Source organism: Typopeltis vanoorti, chromosome 13, assembly GCF_054136105.1.
Source record: "Typopeltis vanoorti isolate ZY-2024b chromosome 13, IOZ_Tvanoo_1.0, whole genome shotgun sequence".
NCBI lineage: Eukaryota > Metazoa > Arthropoda > Arachnida > Uropygi > Thelyphonidae > Typopeltis > Typopeltis vanoorti.
The window spans coordinates 25,561,268-25,578,732 of NC_143561.1; the positions used below are offsets into that span (position 1 = coordinate 25,561,268).

General features: G+C 37.0%; 1 protein-coding gene across 2 annotated transcripts in view; it reads right to left on the bottom strand.

Annotated features, from left to right (window-relative positions):
• The window catches only part of LOC150099998 (phospholipid-transporting ATPase ABCA3-like), a 728,766-nt gene that overhangs the window by 339,409 nt on the left and 371,892 nt on the right, over positions 1-17,465 (bottom strand). For both annotated transcript variants that reach the window (XM_090402469.1, XM_090402468.1), the window contains one exon: positions 10,577-10,732. In XM_090402469.1, coding sequence (XP_090258595.1) covers positions 10,577-10,732 — 156 coding nt within the window. The remainder of the gene's footprint in view (positions 1-10,576; positions 10,733-17,465) is intronic.

Sequence of the window (17,465 nt, forward strand, 5' to 3'; positions counted from 1 at the left end):
CATTCAAATTGCTAAAAGGATTCTATAGGATTAATTCAGATGATATTTTTGAGATCAGGACTGGTGGTGGGAGAACTAGGGGACACCCATGGAAGCTGGGCAAGAGCGTGGTTAGCAGGGGTGTTAGAGCTGGGTTCTTTACTTTTAGAGTGGTAAATGAGTGGAATAAGCTGCCAGAGTCTGTTGTGGGTGCTATGACAGTGAGCGAGTTCAAGGCAAGGTATGATAAATACTGTGAGAATGTTGAACAGCTGTGTGAACATGATGTTTAGGGCCTCCCTCGATGAGTCTAAGGACTCCTGGAGTAGCCCGTGGTAATAATAATAATAATAATAATAATAATAATACCAAAGAAGAGTGAAAGAGGGCAAAATAATGCTCCTCCTCAAACTTGACACATTCCAAAATGGAAAAAGCAAATCACAAACCAGTTACTATTTTTGCAGTGGTTGTTAACATTGAAAATATATAGATTAGGATCAAAATTCAGAAGTGGATAGACAGTGATATGAAACTGAGGAACAACATGGCTTAGTTATGGGAGGATCATGACTTACTGTAAATCAATAAAAAAAACACCAATTCATCTAGATATGAGCAATAACTACACAGTGACATTATGGAACAGTGAAGACGTTTAACAGAAAAGTGCATTATTGATTTTCATAATGCATTATCGAATTTCATGTTTTGCTTTCATAGTGTGATGGTGGTTAGATGCATTATATACTATGCATTGTAAGTTTCAATCAGGTGCTCTGCAAGAATAGTAATGATGTGTTTTATTTGTCTTTATGTCCATCTGTGTATGATTTCTGTCTTGTCCATCAATACTTTACCATTGATGGACAAGACAGAAATCATACACAGATGGACAAGATATTGCAGCGAATTACATAAAAATCAACTAAATGATACTGCAACAGAAGTAATCAAAGAACTAAAAGCAATCTCTCTTTGAAAATGACATCTTGGAAGAAGAGGTGAATAAGGCTATAAAACATCTCAAGAACAACAAGAGTCCTGGAGATGACAACATAATAGGTGAGATGCTAAAATATGGGCGAGAATCCATTGTAAAAGAAATGCATAAGCTGTGTAATGAAATATGGAGATCAGGGTATGCCCCCCAGAAGAGTGGAAAAAATCGGTCTTAGTTGTTCTTCATAAGAAAGGTAGTGCTTTGGAATGCACCAATTACATAACTATTCCATTAATGAGTCATCTTGGCAAAGTGCTGATGAAAATACTAACAGAACACCTGAAGGGTCATATGGAGGCACATCTTCCTGATGAACAAGTGGAATTTCGAAAAGATCGAAGTGCAATGCAACAAATACTCGCACTAAGACTAATAGCAGAGAAAGCTCGAAGAAAGAACAAAAAGATATACTGCTGTTCTGTGGACTTATAAAAAGCATTTGATAATATTGACCAAAATATAACATGGGCTGTCTTGGAATCATATGGTGTGGAAATAAGTTGATCTGCCTGCTGAAAGATATAAACAGCCAAGCACAAGCAAAAATCAGGATAGCAGGTGAGACTAGAGATTGGTTTGCCACTAGTTGAGGCGCAAGACAAGGGAACCCAATATCACCAATCATCTTCATCACACATCTGGGAAGAACACTAGATAAGATTAAAGAAGAAGGTGGAGGCATTTCAATAAATGGCATGAGAATAAACTACTTCTGCTCTGCAGATGACATCGTCCTGATTGCAGAAGACGCAGCAAGGCTGGAACATACATTGCAAACACAAAAAGATATGTTTATAATGTCTAATATGTTTGCAAAAAGACTAAATGTCAACTTTGAAAAAACTAAAACAATGATATTCGGACAACAGGAGTTACTGAACAGAGTTACGATCGACAGATTTCAACTAGAAAATGTGGAACAATTCACATATCTTGGATGCCACATGATGCATAACTTGGACCCCCCTGCCCAAAAAAAAGAGATAAAAATTAGAATAGCCAAAGCAACAACGATTTTAAAAGCCATGGACAAAAAATGGAAGAGCCAAGCTATACAGATGCTAACTAAACTGCACATTGTAGAAACCTGCATCTTCAGCAGCATGCTCTATGGATGTGAGGCCTGAGAGAATCTGATAGGAGGATATTGGAATTTGAGAGGAAGTGTTATAGAAAGATCTTGAGAATAAGCTGGATCCAGAAAGTGAACAATAAATCTACAGATGAATACAACCAAAAGAAAACTAATCCAGAAAATAATCAAAAGGAAACTACGTCTATTTGGTCATATATGTAGAATGAATAATGAGAGAAAATTAAAAACGTTGCTGTTTGGAATGATTGAAGGAAAGAACAAAAGAGGAAGACCAAAACAGAAAATGGGAGAATGACATAATCAAATGGTGCGAAAAATCTATACACAAACTGAGTCATCTTGCACAAAATAGAATGCAATGGAAGAATCATATCAAGACGGCAGCAGACACCTATAGGCATTGGACCCATGGTTGTTGTTGATGATGAATCATTTCTATTCATTTCTTCCTTATACATGCCAAATATATGCAAATGGTTTCTAATTAATGTAGGTTGACAACATTAGTTAACCTATAACTTTAGTAATTTAAATATATCAACAAAATATAGAACTTCTTTTAATTTTTTCTTACTCATATCATGAAATGAACAGATTATTTTCCTCCTTAAATGTAGCTTTGGTTTTAATGGAAAACATACATTGCAATTTTTTTGAGGGAAGATTAGATTTGTGTAAGAGGAACGACCTACAGCTGAATGCATTTGGTATCAGGAGTTGAAAAACTAATGACTGGTGTGAAACCTAACACAAAGCACCAGGGAAACTAAATTATAATGGGAGGAATGGTGAGAATATGAGTGTAAGGACAACAATGTTATATAATTGTGCTAATGATGGGAATGGGCATTATCATGGAAATGATTTCAAGGAGAGAACGATTTTGACTTCATGTTTGTCTAGTTCGGACCCATCAAATGTGCGCAAAGATATCCATATGTATAAGGCACTGGAGAAGAATAGAGATCTGCAAGTTGTCCAACTGTGTCATGCCGACTGCAGACAAGAGTATACAAAAAAACATGCTCCTATAAAAAAAAAAATACTCCTAGCAATCATACACGAATGCTAGGAGTATCAGAAACGAATAGGTAGAGTTTATTGCTTTGGTCAATATGTTGGGACCTCAGATTGTAGGTATTAGTGAGACCCAGCTATCTTAATCAGGCATACTAATGGTATCGAGTGTAAAGGGTACAGTATTTTTAGAAAGGATAGACAGGATAATAGAGGAGGAGGAGGCATAGTGCTAATGATATCAGATGACTTAAATCCAGTTAGTGTTGATAACTATGATTGTAGTACTAATAACAGTATTTCATGTAGTAGTAAATTTGAAGCCATCTGGTGTGAGGTGGAATCTAATAACAGCAATTACATAGTGAGGTGTTGTTACAAACCTGGTGGATCAGTTGCTAGTGATGAAGAAATGCATCACCAAACAGACACAATGGGTGTGAAAAGAGTAATCATAATGAGAGACTTTAATTATCCAAATATTGACTGGATAGCAGTAAAATCTCACGAGAAGAACGAATGAATTTATTGAGCTGTTGTGGGACTTAATTCAGGATTTAATTATTTGAAGAGTGCAAAACAGAATTCTAGAAGCATGCTTGCCAGAAGGAACAATAGGGAGTGTGAATATGGCAATTAAGCGAGGTGAAAATGTAGATCAGATGATAGTGATGGTGGGCATGATGATCTCGGGTGATTCGAGTAGAGAAAGATCTGAGGTTAATACTTGAGATTATACAGTAAAAGAGTATGATAGGAAAGCGAGGAAGCATGTTAGCCAAATATGATAATACAAAGTTGAGGAGACTGCAGCAATCCTATCTTCCATAGGATTGATGAAGATTATTCCCAAAAGAATCCACCCCCCCCCCTGCTGTTATCCACTCTGGCAACTTCAGTTTCTCTGCTCTGACACTTCCACTTACCCAGAGAATAACAATCTCTCCAAACGCCTGCATCCTTCCTTGTTCTATCCTCAAATGCACTTCTGACATCCACATAATAAATAAGTATAGAATTAGATTGGAGATTGGCTGTCTCATAGATACTAGAGAGTTGTGTACAATGGAGCAGTGTCAAGGAAGCAGGTCACAAGTGAGGTTCCACAGGGCTCACTACTGGATGCCTAGAGTGCATTTGAAGATAGAAAAGAACTGACACACTGTATTTGAGAGAATGGATTGCATTTGAACAAGATATGCATCTGGAGAGATTGTTATGCTGTCGACAAGAGTGTTAGGGCAGGAAAACTAGAATTGCCAGGTTGGATGGTAGTAGGAGTGGCCTCGTGTGGCAATAGTCATATGGAAGAATGTACAGTTAGCACCCTGAGTTACGTAACACGTGACTTACATAAATTCGCAGTTATGTAATAAATCTACTAGCACATATGAACACATTTGCTGCTTTGCACAGGTGCGTCTTTGACAGCCTTATTGCAGTACTGTAGTAGATACCTTGCAATTACTTTAGAAGAAAAGTTGAAAATAATTCATATGTACGAAGGCGGAAAAATTCTATCAACAATAGCTCAGTAAATAAATCGACCTATTTTGATAGTGAATACAATAGTGAAGGATAAAGTTCACATTGTTGAAATCACGAAAGGTGCGATAATGCTGAAGGGCTCAATTATTACCAAGAAGAGGCTGGGGCCGATATTAGAGATGGAGAAATTGTTCTCTCACTGGATCGATGATCTGACAGAAGCAGATATAGTTAAGTTTACTGATTATCCAGGAGAAGGCTACGTCCGTATGTAAGGATTTAAAAGAGCAGGCTGGCATCATGGACAAAATGAAAATATTAAAAATGGAAAATATCTGATTAATGGCAAAAAAAATTAATGTAAGACAGTGGTATGAGTAGCCATTGAACATTTTATTGCATGCATGTAATTTACAAATTCGACTTGCATAAAATTCGAGTTACAAAGGTTTATGGAATGCATTACTTACGTAACTCAGGGTGTGACTGTATATCTATTTATCTTCCAGAATATATTACAGAATAAAATGGAGGAAATAATAATAGGTATAGATATAATAATATATCAATGTTTCTTTATACAAATGCTAGGAGTATCAGAAATAAACAAAATGAATTAGTGGCACTGAGAACCTCAACCTGTCCAAAGATTATTGGGATTAGCGAAAGATGGTCAACAGAAGATGTCCTAACAGAAACAGAAGGACACAGCATACATCAGAAGGATAGGATGGGAAGATGCGATTACTTATGAATAGTGATGAATTGAGTCATCTCAGAGTGGAGATATTGGAGGGAAATGGTAGTAAGAGCTTTGAGAGCATATGGTGTGAAGTGGACTTGGACAAGATAGGATATTTAGTGGGATGTTGCTATAAAGGATGAAGAGCAAGATGTTTAGGCAGTTGAGCTTGGCAAGTGCAAAATGAGTGATCATTAAAGGGATAAAATTTGGCTTTTCATTTTAATGAGTGATCATTATTGGAGATTTTAATTACAGTAGTATAAACTGGCAAGAGGAAACAGCATGTGGTAGTAAGGGATTGGAATTTCTGGAATTCTTGAAGAACAGATGTCTTAGGTTACATTTAGTAGAAAAAATGTTCAAGAGTTTTGGATTTGGTCATAGTATCAGAGGATCTGACTGATCATATAGTCTTGATTTGGAAAATAAATAGATATGCAAAAGTATCAAAGTGAAAAGCATTTATATGGAATTATAAGTCAGGTGATTATGATAATCACAGAAATTGCTTGGGGCAGGTTCCATGGATAAAAGAGCAGCAATTTATTAGCAGCAATGGCATGTTTTATACCTCAAGTGAAAAGGGGGATCTGATTTGGTGTAAAGTGGATGACAAATGAAATCAAACAAGAACTGAAGATAAGGAGAGGTTATGGGAAAAGTACACAGAAGAGGGGTGGAGAGTAGTTGCATAAGGCATATAAGGCTCAGGCCAAGAAAGTGACTAGCATAATAAAGAAGGAAAAACTTGAATATGAGCAGAGATCACTCTTAAGATCCAAGGAAAATCTGAAGGAATTCTTTCATTAAGTGATCAGGAGGAAAAATGATTAAGGAGAATGGCCCTATTAGACAAAAATGGAAGTAGAGTGAATGATGCAGAACACATAGTGGAGTTGTTAATGATCACTTTATTGAGTTATTTAATCCTGGAAAAATAGGTTTTATTACTAAAGGGATAGGGTTAGTTCACAGTTTATTAGTACATGAGAAGTGTGCGTTTCGAATACTAAGTATTCTAGATGTCAAATAAGCAGCGAGACTGGAAGAGATTTCACCACATGTTTTAAGAGAATATACTACACAAATGACAGTTCTAGTAACTTGGCTTTTCAATGAGTCTGGCTACATGAAAGGTACCTAAAGAGTTGAAAGAGGTTAAGACAGTGCCATTGCATAAATGTTGCAGTGGAATAGCCAGTTTGTATTTCTTCTGTAATTAAAATTCTGGAGAAATTAGCGAGATATTATTATTATTATGTGACACCTCCAGGGAGTCCAAAGACTCATCGAGGGAGGGTACCTACACTACAACTCTCCGTCTCCACCACTCCACCAATCGCAACTACCTTCATCATCTACACCAATGCCATCTACTGTCGACCACCACTAATATTTTCACAAACAAACATCCATCCCCATGGCTGGATTCGAACCCGCAGCCTACTGGCTGGAGAGCAGATATGCTAACCATTCAGCCAACTAAATGACAACATCGTATACAGTATTGAGCAAACAAGAGTAATGTTATCTGTGAGGGTTGGCATGGATCTATGAAGGGGTGCTCCTGTTTTAGTAATCTGAGTGCCTGGAAAAGTAAGAACAGTTGATCAGGGAAAAGTATATAATGCCATTTTTAGTGAATTGGACTGGAGATTGGCCTGCCTGACAGATACCAGAGATTGTTTATGAGGAAATGGTGCCAAGGAAGCAGGTTTCAAAGTGAGGTTCCATAAGACTACTAGGATTCAGCTGTTTATTCTTTTAAATTAGCAACGATGCTTTCAGTGAATTTCAGGAGGATATTCAGTTGTTTGCAGATGATGTGAAGCAGATAAGGATTATAGTAGTAATGCTGATGTGGCAGTCCTTCAGAAGGATTTGCATAAGATGGACATATGGGCAAAGGAATAGAGCTATCAGTTTAATGCAACTAAATGCAAGGTCTCGAGATTTGAAATTCACCAACAGAAGTTTGTATACTCTGTTGATGGAACTATACTAGAGGAAGTTAAATAGGCAAAGGATTTTGGGATAATGATTGATGGAAATTTGAAGGCTAGGGAACATATTGCAAAGGTAGTGAAGGAAACCCAGAGGACTGCTGTAATATTGAGAAGGATGCTGACTAGAAGATAGCAGAGTTGTAATTTCCAATTATAAAGCCCTCATCAGACTACATCTGGATTACTCTTGTAATAATATGTTCTCTTTACTTTAATTATTTAGTAATATTCTGATATTATTATTTAATTTTGTCATTTATTATTAAAACCTTCGAACTGTGCCTTTGTGTTCTTTTCTTAACAGTCATAATACCGAGCTTGTAGTTGTTGCTTGAGCTAGTTCTATCACTTTTTAATCCTCTCTGGCTATAATTTGACCTTCCCCCCTCTCAAGGTCATAAGTATGCTATTTTTTCACGTGTACATAGTCTAGACTTTAGGCAGTGCTTCGGGCTAGAACCAATTTCCTTGTCTATCTTGCCGACTTTCTCTTGCACTGATCTTTAAAAATTTATTTGTTTTTACGACTGCGCTATTAAAGATCACATAGAGGTCTTCCCAATACAAGCAAAAGAAGTGTCCAGCTTAACACAGAAATATCTCTAAAATTTAATTCTAATTCAGGCAATGCTTTCCATTTAAAATCAGTCAGTCGTGGCTATTCTATCTTCAGGACACACAGGTTCTATGTTTTATGAGACAGTAAGGCTGAATCAGGAAAGCTATTAAAATGAACAAACAAAACAGTTTATTCATTCTAAGTCAAGGTAATTACAAAGAAAAACTACACATATCAAATTATCTGTCTCTAATTAACTCAGCTAAATAACAATGGAGACAAAGTGAAACACGTGTCTGTGATTAGATTAGCAATTCTCGCTTAAGCTCTATGACAAAGAATGTATGTATGCTCATGGCAATCAGACACGTGGGCAGACTTTAGTTTAGTTAGAGTGCATATATGCACTCTAACTAAACTTAACTCAGACAAAAGAACAGAATTAGGCATAACTGAACTTTACAATCAATTTCCCTTTCATCACATAACATTAGCAAATTTCTCTGAACTCTGTATACAATTAGTTCACGATTAATTAGAAGTGCAGTTTTCCGATTTCACAAAAAACGTTCTTTATGCTAACTAACTAAGAGATCGGTATTCTTAGCCTTAATTTTCACAATCTAGGAAAGTTTTCCAAAATTCTTACTTGCAATCTTGCCAGCCAGTTCAGTACTTCTTCTTTCTGGGAAAAACCTCATTTGGGCACTAATTCACAGCAACGATGATACAGCATACTCTGAGATCGTCAAGAAACTTTTGGAATAGCCCATCACTGCTGTTACGAACCTCCTATCACTGTTGGACTTCTGCTGGTGGGATGCGACTCCCTCGTCCTTGGAACGGCTGGACACAGGAACCTCTACAAAGAGAGACCGAAGAAGAGCCAGGAACAGAGCGATTTGGCCCCTCGATTTCTCCTTTCTATCCTATTTTCTCGACCTTGGAACTTCCTCAGATTAAACTGCCCAGATATTCTTGGAGGGGTTTTCTCCACCATCCTGCTGTCACCGAGTTTTGATAGGAAAACCCTGTACCCGTTGACCTTAGCGATTTATGCTAGCCTCAGGTCAAAATGTCTAATCCTGTCTGAGCTATTTCTTTGTTTGTACAATTTTAGTGGTTCTTAAATATTTTAACAACTTACTTTAATACAGGGTGGCCATAAAATAACTTTCCCTCTTTGGAGGCATCTGTAGCTAAAACCAATAAAAGGAATTAGACCAAATTTTATATTGAGACTTTTGAAGGCATGGGGAGATGATTTTTGCAAAAAAAAAAAAAAAAAAAAAAGTACCAAAAGTCGCCAATAGGGGAAATTTTGGCGCTGGCAGAGCCAAAAACAAGCGGCTCATTACATTAAAGGCAGATAAAATGGAATAATAACATTTCGACGGTGTAAGCGACAGCCGCATCACTCATTCCAGCTGGTATATGGCACGTTACAATGATAATAATAATAATAAACTAAAACAACTTGCAAGAGACACAGAAATTAATGTAGTGATTGAACTCGCAGGAAATGTTTTATTCATCAGAATCAGGGTTCCCTGGACCACATACATGATTTTCAATGTGCTGACCTTTCTTGTGTACAATAAATTACATCTGGTGTGCGACATGCTCTACAGCTGAGCATAAGGAGTCGGACTGGATGTTCATAACAGCCAGTTTTATGTTCTCTTTCAAGACATGCAAGTTGGGAATGCCACCAACATACACAACAGATTTCAAATACCTCCACAGCCAAAAGTCACATGGAGTAATGTCCAGGGATTGAGACAGCCATGCCATCAGAAAAAACTGACTGATAACCAGACAATCATTCAAATGTTCCCAATCCCTTTTTAAGTAGAATTGGCAGTGCTACTGTCAAGTACACACAGTAAAATTGCATAAATAATCCTTTTTACCTGCGTTTACTACAAGTATTTAACTGCTTTTGGCTCCGCTGGCACCAAAATTTCCCCTTTTGGCGACTTTTCGTACTAAATCTTTTTTTCGCGGAAATCACTCCATGCCTTCAAAAATCTCAATATAAAATTTTGTCTAATTTCATTTATTGGTTTTAGCTACAGATGCCTCCAAAGAGGGAAAGTTATTTTATGGTGACCCTGCATTTTAACAGATTTAATACAGCAAAAATTTGAGGTAAACGTTAATTCAATTTCAAGTATTTTGTATAATTTGTTATTTCCAAGTAAAATCGGTATAGAAAAATTTTGTACTAATTTTTCTTCATACAAGATTTTGCACTCTGCTTAGATCTGGTCACCAGTATTTGAAAGGGATAAATTTACCTTGAAGCAGTTACAGAGATGGATAACAAAAATTATATTGGGACTGCAGAATGTTAGTTATGAGGACAGAGTGAGAGCATGTGGACTGCAGAATTTGGTTCATATCGTAAAACAAGGGGGAAGGAAAAACAACAAGGGGTCATCCATGAAAGTTGTGAGGAAGGAGTTAAGAATAGGCTTTTTCTTCATGAAGGGTGGTTGAACCATGGACTGCATTGCCTGACAGGGTGATGAAACCACAAATGGTGAATGAGTTGAAGTAGCGGTAATGTAAACTGTGTGTCTAAGATGGGTCCCGTGATGAGTTTTCTGACCCCATGGAGGTACTAATAATATTTCAAATAAACACAAAGTATCGTTTTAAAGAATTTATATTTATTTACCTGTGACCCTCCTATAACTGCCATTGCAAGAGACAATTTTCTTTTCATTCCTCCAGAAAGATTTCTAGATATTTCCCTTTTCTTGTCTGATAATTGTACCAAATGCATAGTATGCTCAGCTTCTTCTGCTAACTTTGATAATTTGACTCCTTTTAGCTGAAAAAGAAGAATTAGCACTACTGCAATAATATAACAAACTGGGACTAGGAGAAAGAGAATTTTGAAATGAAGAGATTATAAAATACTCTTCAAATGACTGAAGATACGGCGACAGTGCACATTGCAAAGGACAAGGACAATGAATGATAAGTTATTAAGCTGCAACTCACCTCACCAGTTTATGATACATTCAAATTGGTGGTGTTTTTCTGAATAGAAAAAGACCAGATTCTTTGTCACACAGTATGAAGGGAAAGAATACAGAGTTTGTGTGTCTGAAAGACGAGCGTCAGCAGCAAGATGTGTGGAGGACATTTTTCTTCCAAAGAGTGTTGATTGAGTAGAATGCGTTAGTTGAGTGAGTTTTTAGGATGCATTATAGTCTGTGTGGTTAAAGTTTGTCATATGACAATTCATAGGCGTCTATGAATGTACCCAAATAATAATAAAAAAAACAGAGAAAACCACATACAGTGAGTTTTAAAGCAAATTATTCTATAATTATTCTACATTCTTTAGTTGTTTTTACATAACAATTACTAAATTATAATCTAAAAGTGAGTTGATTCAAATGTCGAAATTTAAAGTTTTTTCACTTGGTTATAATATAAATTAATGATGTCAAAAAATTATACTCTTGGTTTCATCCTTTATCTATGTCATCGGTTCCAGCCAGTGGTACGCTTACCACTGGTTGAAACCGCCCAGCATATACCTCCAGAGGTATATGCTGGGCCGTTCAGGGGTACACGAAATATAATCAGTAATGGCAGAAAAACAAGTAAAGTAAACAAAATGCAAAACGTTATTTATGGAACAATAAATATTAAGTTTGAATCACTGCTAATGGAGACACTTAAAAGTTTGTCAAATACTTGATCATTATCAATATTTAACATCAAGATATACTTATTTCTGTGTTATGAATATTGTAAAATTAAATCTGTGGTTTGTACTTTTAGCGTAGTAATTTTCCTTCCCCAAACTCATTTCCACTATTTTATATTAAGATAGGCATTGAACAAAAGCATCAGTATTTAAAAACTGCTATTTTAAAAATAAGGGATACAATTTATAGAAATGGGTTTAAAAAGGATACACAAGTGGAAAAAGGTTGGGAACCACTGATCTAAGTGTAAGCAAACAAAGTTTGCACATGAAGTCACTTCACAGCTGGGCTACTTGTATACAGAGGCTGATGACTATACTATGTACTATGCATTATAGGAAGGGCTACTACCCTGACTGGTCTCGACCTTCATTGAGGTCTCATCAGCAGGAGCCAGACACAGAAGTGATACCAAGGTGGAAGTAATGCAGAAGTCATATTTCCATATACAAGCAATCAAAAGGTGTCACACCTTATTACTATCATCTCTGGGTTAGAGATAGATGTTGAAAGCGTGAATTGCATTATGGGATACTAAGGCAACTGATGTGAAGTAATCAGCCTCCATATACAAGTAGCCCAGTCATGAAGTGACTTCACATGCAAACTTTGTTTGCTTACACTTGGATAAAGGACGAAACCAAAAATATAATTTCTTAAATTAAGGGGATAAAAATCCCTCATTATTTTACAGCCAATACTACCAGGTGGTCACTTACGCTTAGATTCGCCAATAGTTCTTCAGCATGAAACTCTTAGATTGTAGTTTTCGATCTTAGAGTTTTTCATACTGGCTGTAAAATAAGGGATTTTTATCCCCTTAATTTAATTAACTACGCCAGAAAAAATAGCCATTTGGCTTTTCATCTTAGTTATAATATATGGGCACATATATTATATGTGCCCATATATTATAACTGCATATAGTGAAGGTATGTAAGTTCTTTTCACTTAAACTTTGATATCATCCAGGTCTACCTACTCACTGATGAGACCTAAAAAAAGGTTGAAACTGGTCTGGGTAGTGACCTCTCTTCATAATGTAATGACAGTATTACATCTCCTAGGAGCTGTATTTTTACATTATGAGAAAATATCAAGGATAGTGAGGGAACTGGTTCCACCTTTGCTTCGAGTTGCCTTGGTGTTGTACTACCAGGTGGTCACTTACGCTTGGATTCGCTGATAGCTCTTTGGCATAAAACTCTTAGATCGTAGTTTTCGATTTTAGAATTTCGCATACTGGCTGTAAAATAATAAGGGATTTTTATCCCCTTAATTTAATTAACTTCACCAAAAAAAATAGCCGTTTGGATTTTCATCAATATAATTTCTTGGCATCTTTAATTTATAGTATAACTAAGTGAAAAAACTTTCAACATCTGTCTCTAATCCAGAGTATTTTAGTAATAAGATATCACACTTTTAGACTACTTGTATATGGAAATATGACTTCTGCATTATTTCCACTTTGGTATCATTTCTGGGTTTGGCTCCCACTGATGAGACCTAAATAAAGGTTGTAACCTGTTTGGGTAGTGGCCATTCTCATAATGTGTTAATGTTGTGTTATGGGATACTAAAGCAATGGATGTGAAGATATGAGCTTTTATATACAAGTAGCCCAGTTCTGAAGTGACTTCACATGCAAACTGTTTGCTTACTCTTGGATAAACGATGAAACCAAGAATATAATTTCTTCCATCCATCTTTGCACTGGGCATCCACAGATGCTGTATGGTCAGTCTGATGCTCAGTGATGTGCCTCACCATGTAGTCCTTTTGTATTCTTTGCTGGAAGCTTCAACTCTCTGAAGATCAGTTACTCTACACACCATCTATCTCAGTGACAGTCTACACCTTTTTCCAGGAACTTTATTTATTAATTTATAGAAATGAAATTGATGACCTACAAATCTGCACAAGCAATGCGAAAAAAGAAATTATGAAAATATAAGCCAGTATGCCATTGTGCTGTGCATGATGAGAAATATAAGATGCATTTAATGAGTGACAATATCCAAATTTAGAAGGGAGACATATACTAGAGAGGTTATGCTTTTTAACAATTTACCAACATAGTCGGCAAACTGTTAAGAAAGTAATATGATTAGATTATATTTTTGTTTCTTAGCAGAATCTACATTTCAACCAAGTACAGAGTCTCAAGTAATGCAAAGCACCTAGCCAATTCTTACAATGTGTTGTAAAATTAAATGTTTCACTCTTTCAAAAAAAAAGTCCACAATCTTGATTTGCAAGTCAATAAATCTTTACCAATATGTCAATGTAATCATGTGAAGAAATCCTTAGCATTACCACACTGTCATACACTAGATTTCTATAGAATTGTTGAAAATATGGTCAACTGCTACTGAGGACATTTAAGATGAAGGTGAATTAGGCAGTCTCTATGAAGGCAGGGATCTATAGAGTTGCAGAAAACTGTGGTTTTTTCATACCTGTAAAATAGTCAGATGAGCATATGCACACAGCAGACAGAACATACTGTCCTCATAGCCATAACTGCATTACCCAATTCCAAAACAACCAACCATGGACTTTAGCCAATCCCATTACAAAGTCTCAAGTGATGCAAAGCAGTCAGGCAATCCTTACAATGTGTTGTAAAATTAAATGTTTGACTCTTTCAAAAAAGTCCACAATCTTGCATTTAACATAAACTAACATAGATAACATTTACACACACTTTGCATACACATTTATTTGTTAAAAAGTAACTAATTGTTTATATAAAATTGCTGTTTATGTTTCATAGGCAAGAGGGGGCAATGCATTCCACTCACCAACCACTCTCCATTCAAAGAACCTTCTCTTCACTCCTCTGCTCACACCCTCCTTATACAGTTTCCAGCAATGGCCTCTTGGTCTACCCCCACCCACTCCACTCCCATTCTATGAAAAAAGTTATCAAAGGAGTTTCACAGGAGTGACAAACACTTTTTTTTTTTCCCAGTATGTGCCAGGAAGGGAGAGAATAATGGGTCACCCATGCAAAATGTGTAAGAGGGTGGCTAGCAAGGGAGTTAGAACTAGATTTTTTTTTTTTTTTTTTGGTTGGAGGGTAGTGAATGGATAGAATGGGTTACAAGAGGTGGTTATTAGTGCTCTATTGGTGAATGAATTCAAGGTGAAGTATGATTACAGCAGGTCTCTCATAACGAGACTTTACTCCATTAAGATGCACAAGAAATATTATTAACATCTGACCTCCATGGATTAAGTTCATCGTGGGAGGTACACACTATTGCACACAATGCTTATCCAACCATGCTTTAAACTGATTCAATGTATCTATATTCACACTCAGGCAATGCATTCCACTCACCAACCACTCTCCATACAAAGTACCCTCTCCTCACCCCACCCCCTTATACAGTTTCCAGCGATGGCTTCTTGTTCTAACCCCTCTCCCATTCTATGAAAAATCTCTTCCATGTCAACCTGATAACAACCCCTTACTAGCTTATGTCTCATTCATATCCCTCCGCCTTCTTCCTATTCTGTCCTCATACTACACATTCTAAAGATCACCGACCAACTCTGTGAATCTTCTCTGGACCCTTTATAACATATCCTCATCACTATGAAAACCCAGTGACCAAATCTGTACACAATAATTCACATGAGGCCTGTTCAAGACCTTATACAATGGCATCAACCCTCTATTTCTGCATGTCAGGGTTCTCTGAATCATTGCCATTATTTGATGTGATATATCTTCACAACTTGAGTAATGTGATCCCTGAATTTGCGGTCCTTGTACACCAACACTCCTAGATCTCTCATCTCCTCTACTACCTTTAAAGTTTCCCTACCAAGTGTATAAACCCATCACTGTTTAACAAATCTCAAAACCTTACACTTTGTAACACTGAACGATGGTTCCACTTACATGCCCATTCATGCAATCTATTCAAGTCCTCTTGTAAGGTCATAACATCTGATTCACTCTGCATTGCTCTCCCCAGTTTTGCATCCTCTACAATATGCTGCATATCACTAGTTACACCCATCCCAATATCATTAATATACAAACTGAACAACAATGGTCCCAAAACTGTCCCCTGCAGTATACCACTAGTGATCTTCCACTTTCGGGATACTGCACCTACATATACAACTTTCTGATACCTATCTGACAGCTAGTAACTGATCCAACTCAGAAATCTGTGTTCCAGTTTCATCTGTTTCAATTTATTTACCAGCTTTTCGTGTTTCAGTCTATCAAAAGCTTTTGCAAAATCCAAATACACCACTATATATGCATCTCCCCTGTCCAAGGTATTTGTCACCTTGTTACAGAACATAAGTTAGTGAAACACAAACCTATGCTGATAACCACAGGGAATACTATAATAAATTTAGTTTAATCCTTTATCCCATTGAGAGCAAACAGAGTTTGCACCTGAAAATATCTTCAGGACTGAATATAGTGTTGTATTATCTTACCTGGGTAAGTAGTACAACACCAGGCAACTCGTGCCAAAGGTGGAGCAAGCTACCAACACTCCTATCCCAGTATCTCCCATAATGCAAAACATCTCCTCGTGGATATGTATACTGTTATGCATTAAGGGATTGGCCACTACCCAGACTAGTTTCGACCTTTATTGAGGTCTCTTCAGTGGGAGAGACCTCAATAAAGACCTCAATCCTTATTCCCAAATGCTATCTCTTATATTAAAAATCACCCATAATCTAAGTAGTTTATACATTTCTTCATCACCACCCTCCACATTCCTGGGCCTATAGCAACATCCAATTAAATATGCCTTCCTGTCAACCTCCATGTTACACTACGCTGCCTCCTCCTAACTATTGCCACTATTTCCCTCTATGATGTCCACCTTATGTGCATATAATTCTCCTCCTATCACCATATAGTAATAATATTTTTATAATGGTTGATGCATACAGAAACATAATTTGACTTCAATATATTTCATCCCATGTTATAAGGACATCATAAAAAAATTCAAATTGCAATAACCAAGTCACATGGCGCTTAGATGCTCCTTTCTTGGCCACAGCTAAACTCTCCCTGATGGTGTCCTGATATATATATATATATATATATATATATAGGCTGTTCAATAAGTAATAAGACTAATTTTACTGTCGCGAAACCACTCATCACAATATTAATTTCTTTGGAATAAAGAAATGTTGCTGTCTGTATTAACAAAAGAAGTTAATAGATGGCGTATACGGGCTGATGTGCCAGAGTGTCACATGACTAAACGCAAGCTTGTTTCGGCGCGCCTACTAGTGATTAAATTTTGTGTGTGTTTGGCATCAGACAAGCTTAAGAAGTTGTCGCCTTCTTGTTCCAGTCTTTCTTTCCATTCTGTGCACACATCCACTCAATTCTGCATTTGCTCCGGTGTCAAGAGTTTGGGAATCCATCGGGCACAAACACGTTTCAGTCCCAAATGAGTGAGCGCTTCCCACAGAAATATTCAGGACAACATGCAGCTGGCACACTGTAATTCTGCGATCCTCCTTGATGATAATCGCTGCTGTGTTGATCATTGTCTCTGTGATGGAGGTTGAAGGTCTTCCCTCACGTTCAAGATCTTCCACATTTTGCCTTCCTTCCTTAAAAGTTTTATGCCAGTGAAAAACACTTGCCCTCGACATTGCTTCATCGTGGAAAGCTTCGCATATCATGTTAAAAGTGTCCGATGCCGATTTTTGCAAACGCACACAAAATTTAATCGCATAACGCTGTTCCAAGGACGCTTCCATTTCGACGACTGGTCGAGTTTCGTAGGCGCGGCGAAACAAGCTTGCGTTTAGTCACGTGACACTCTGGCA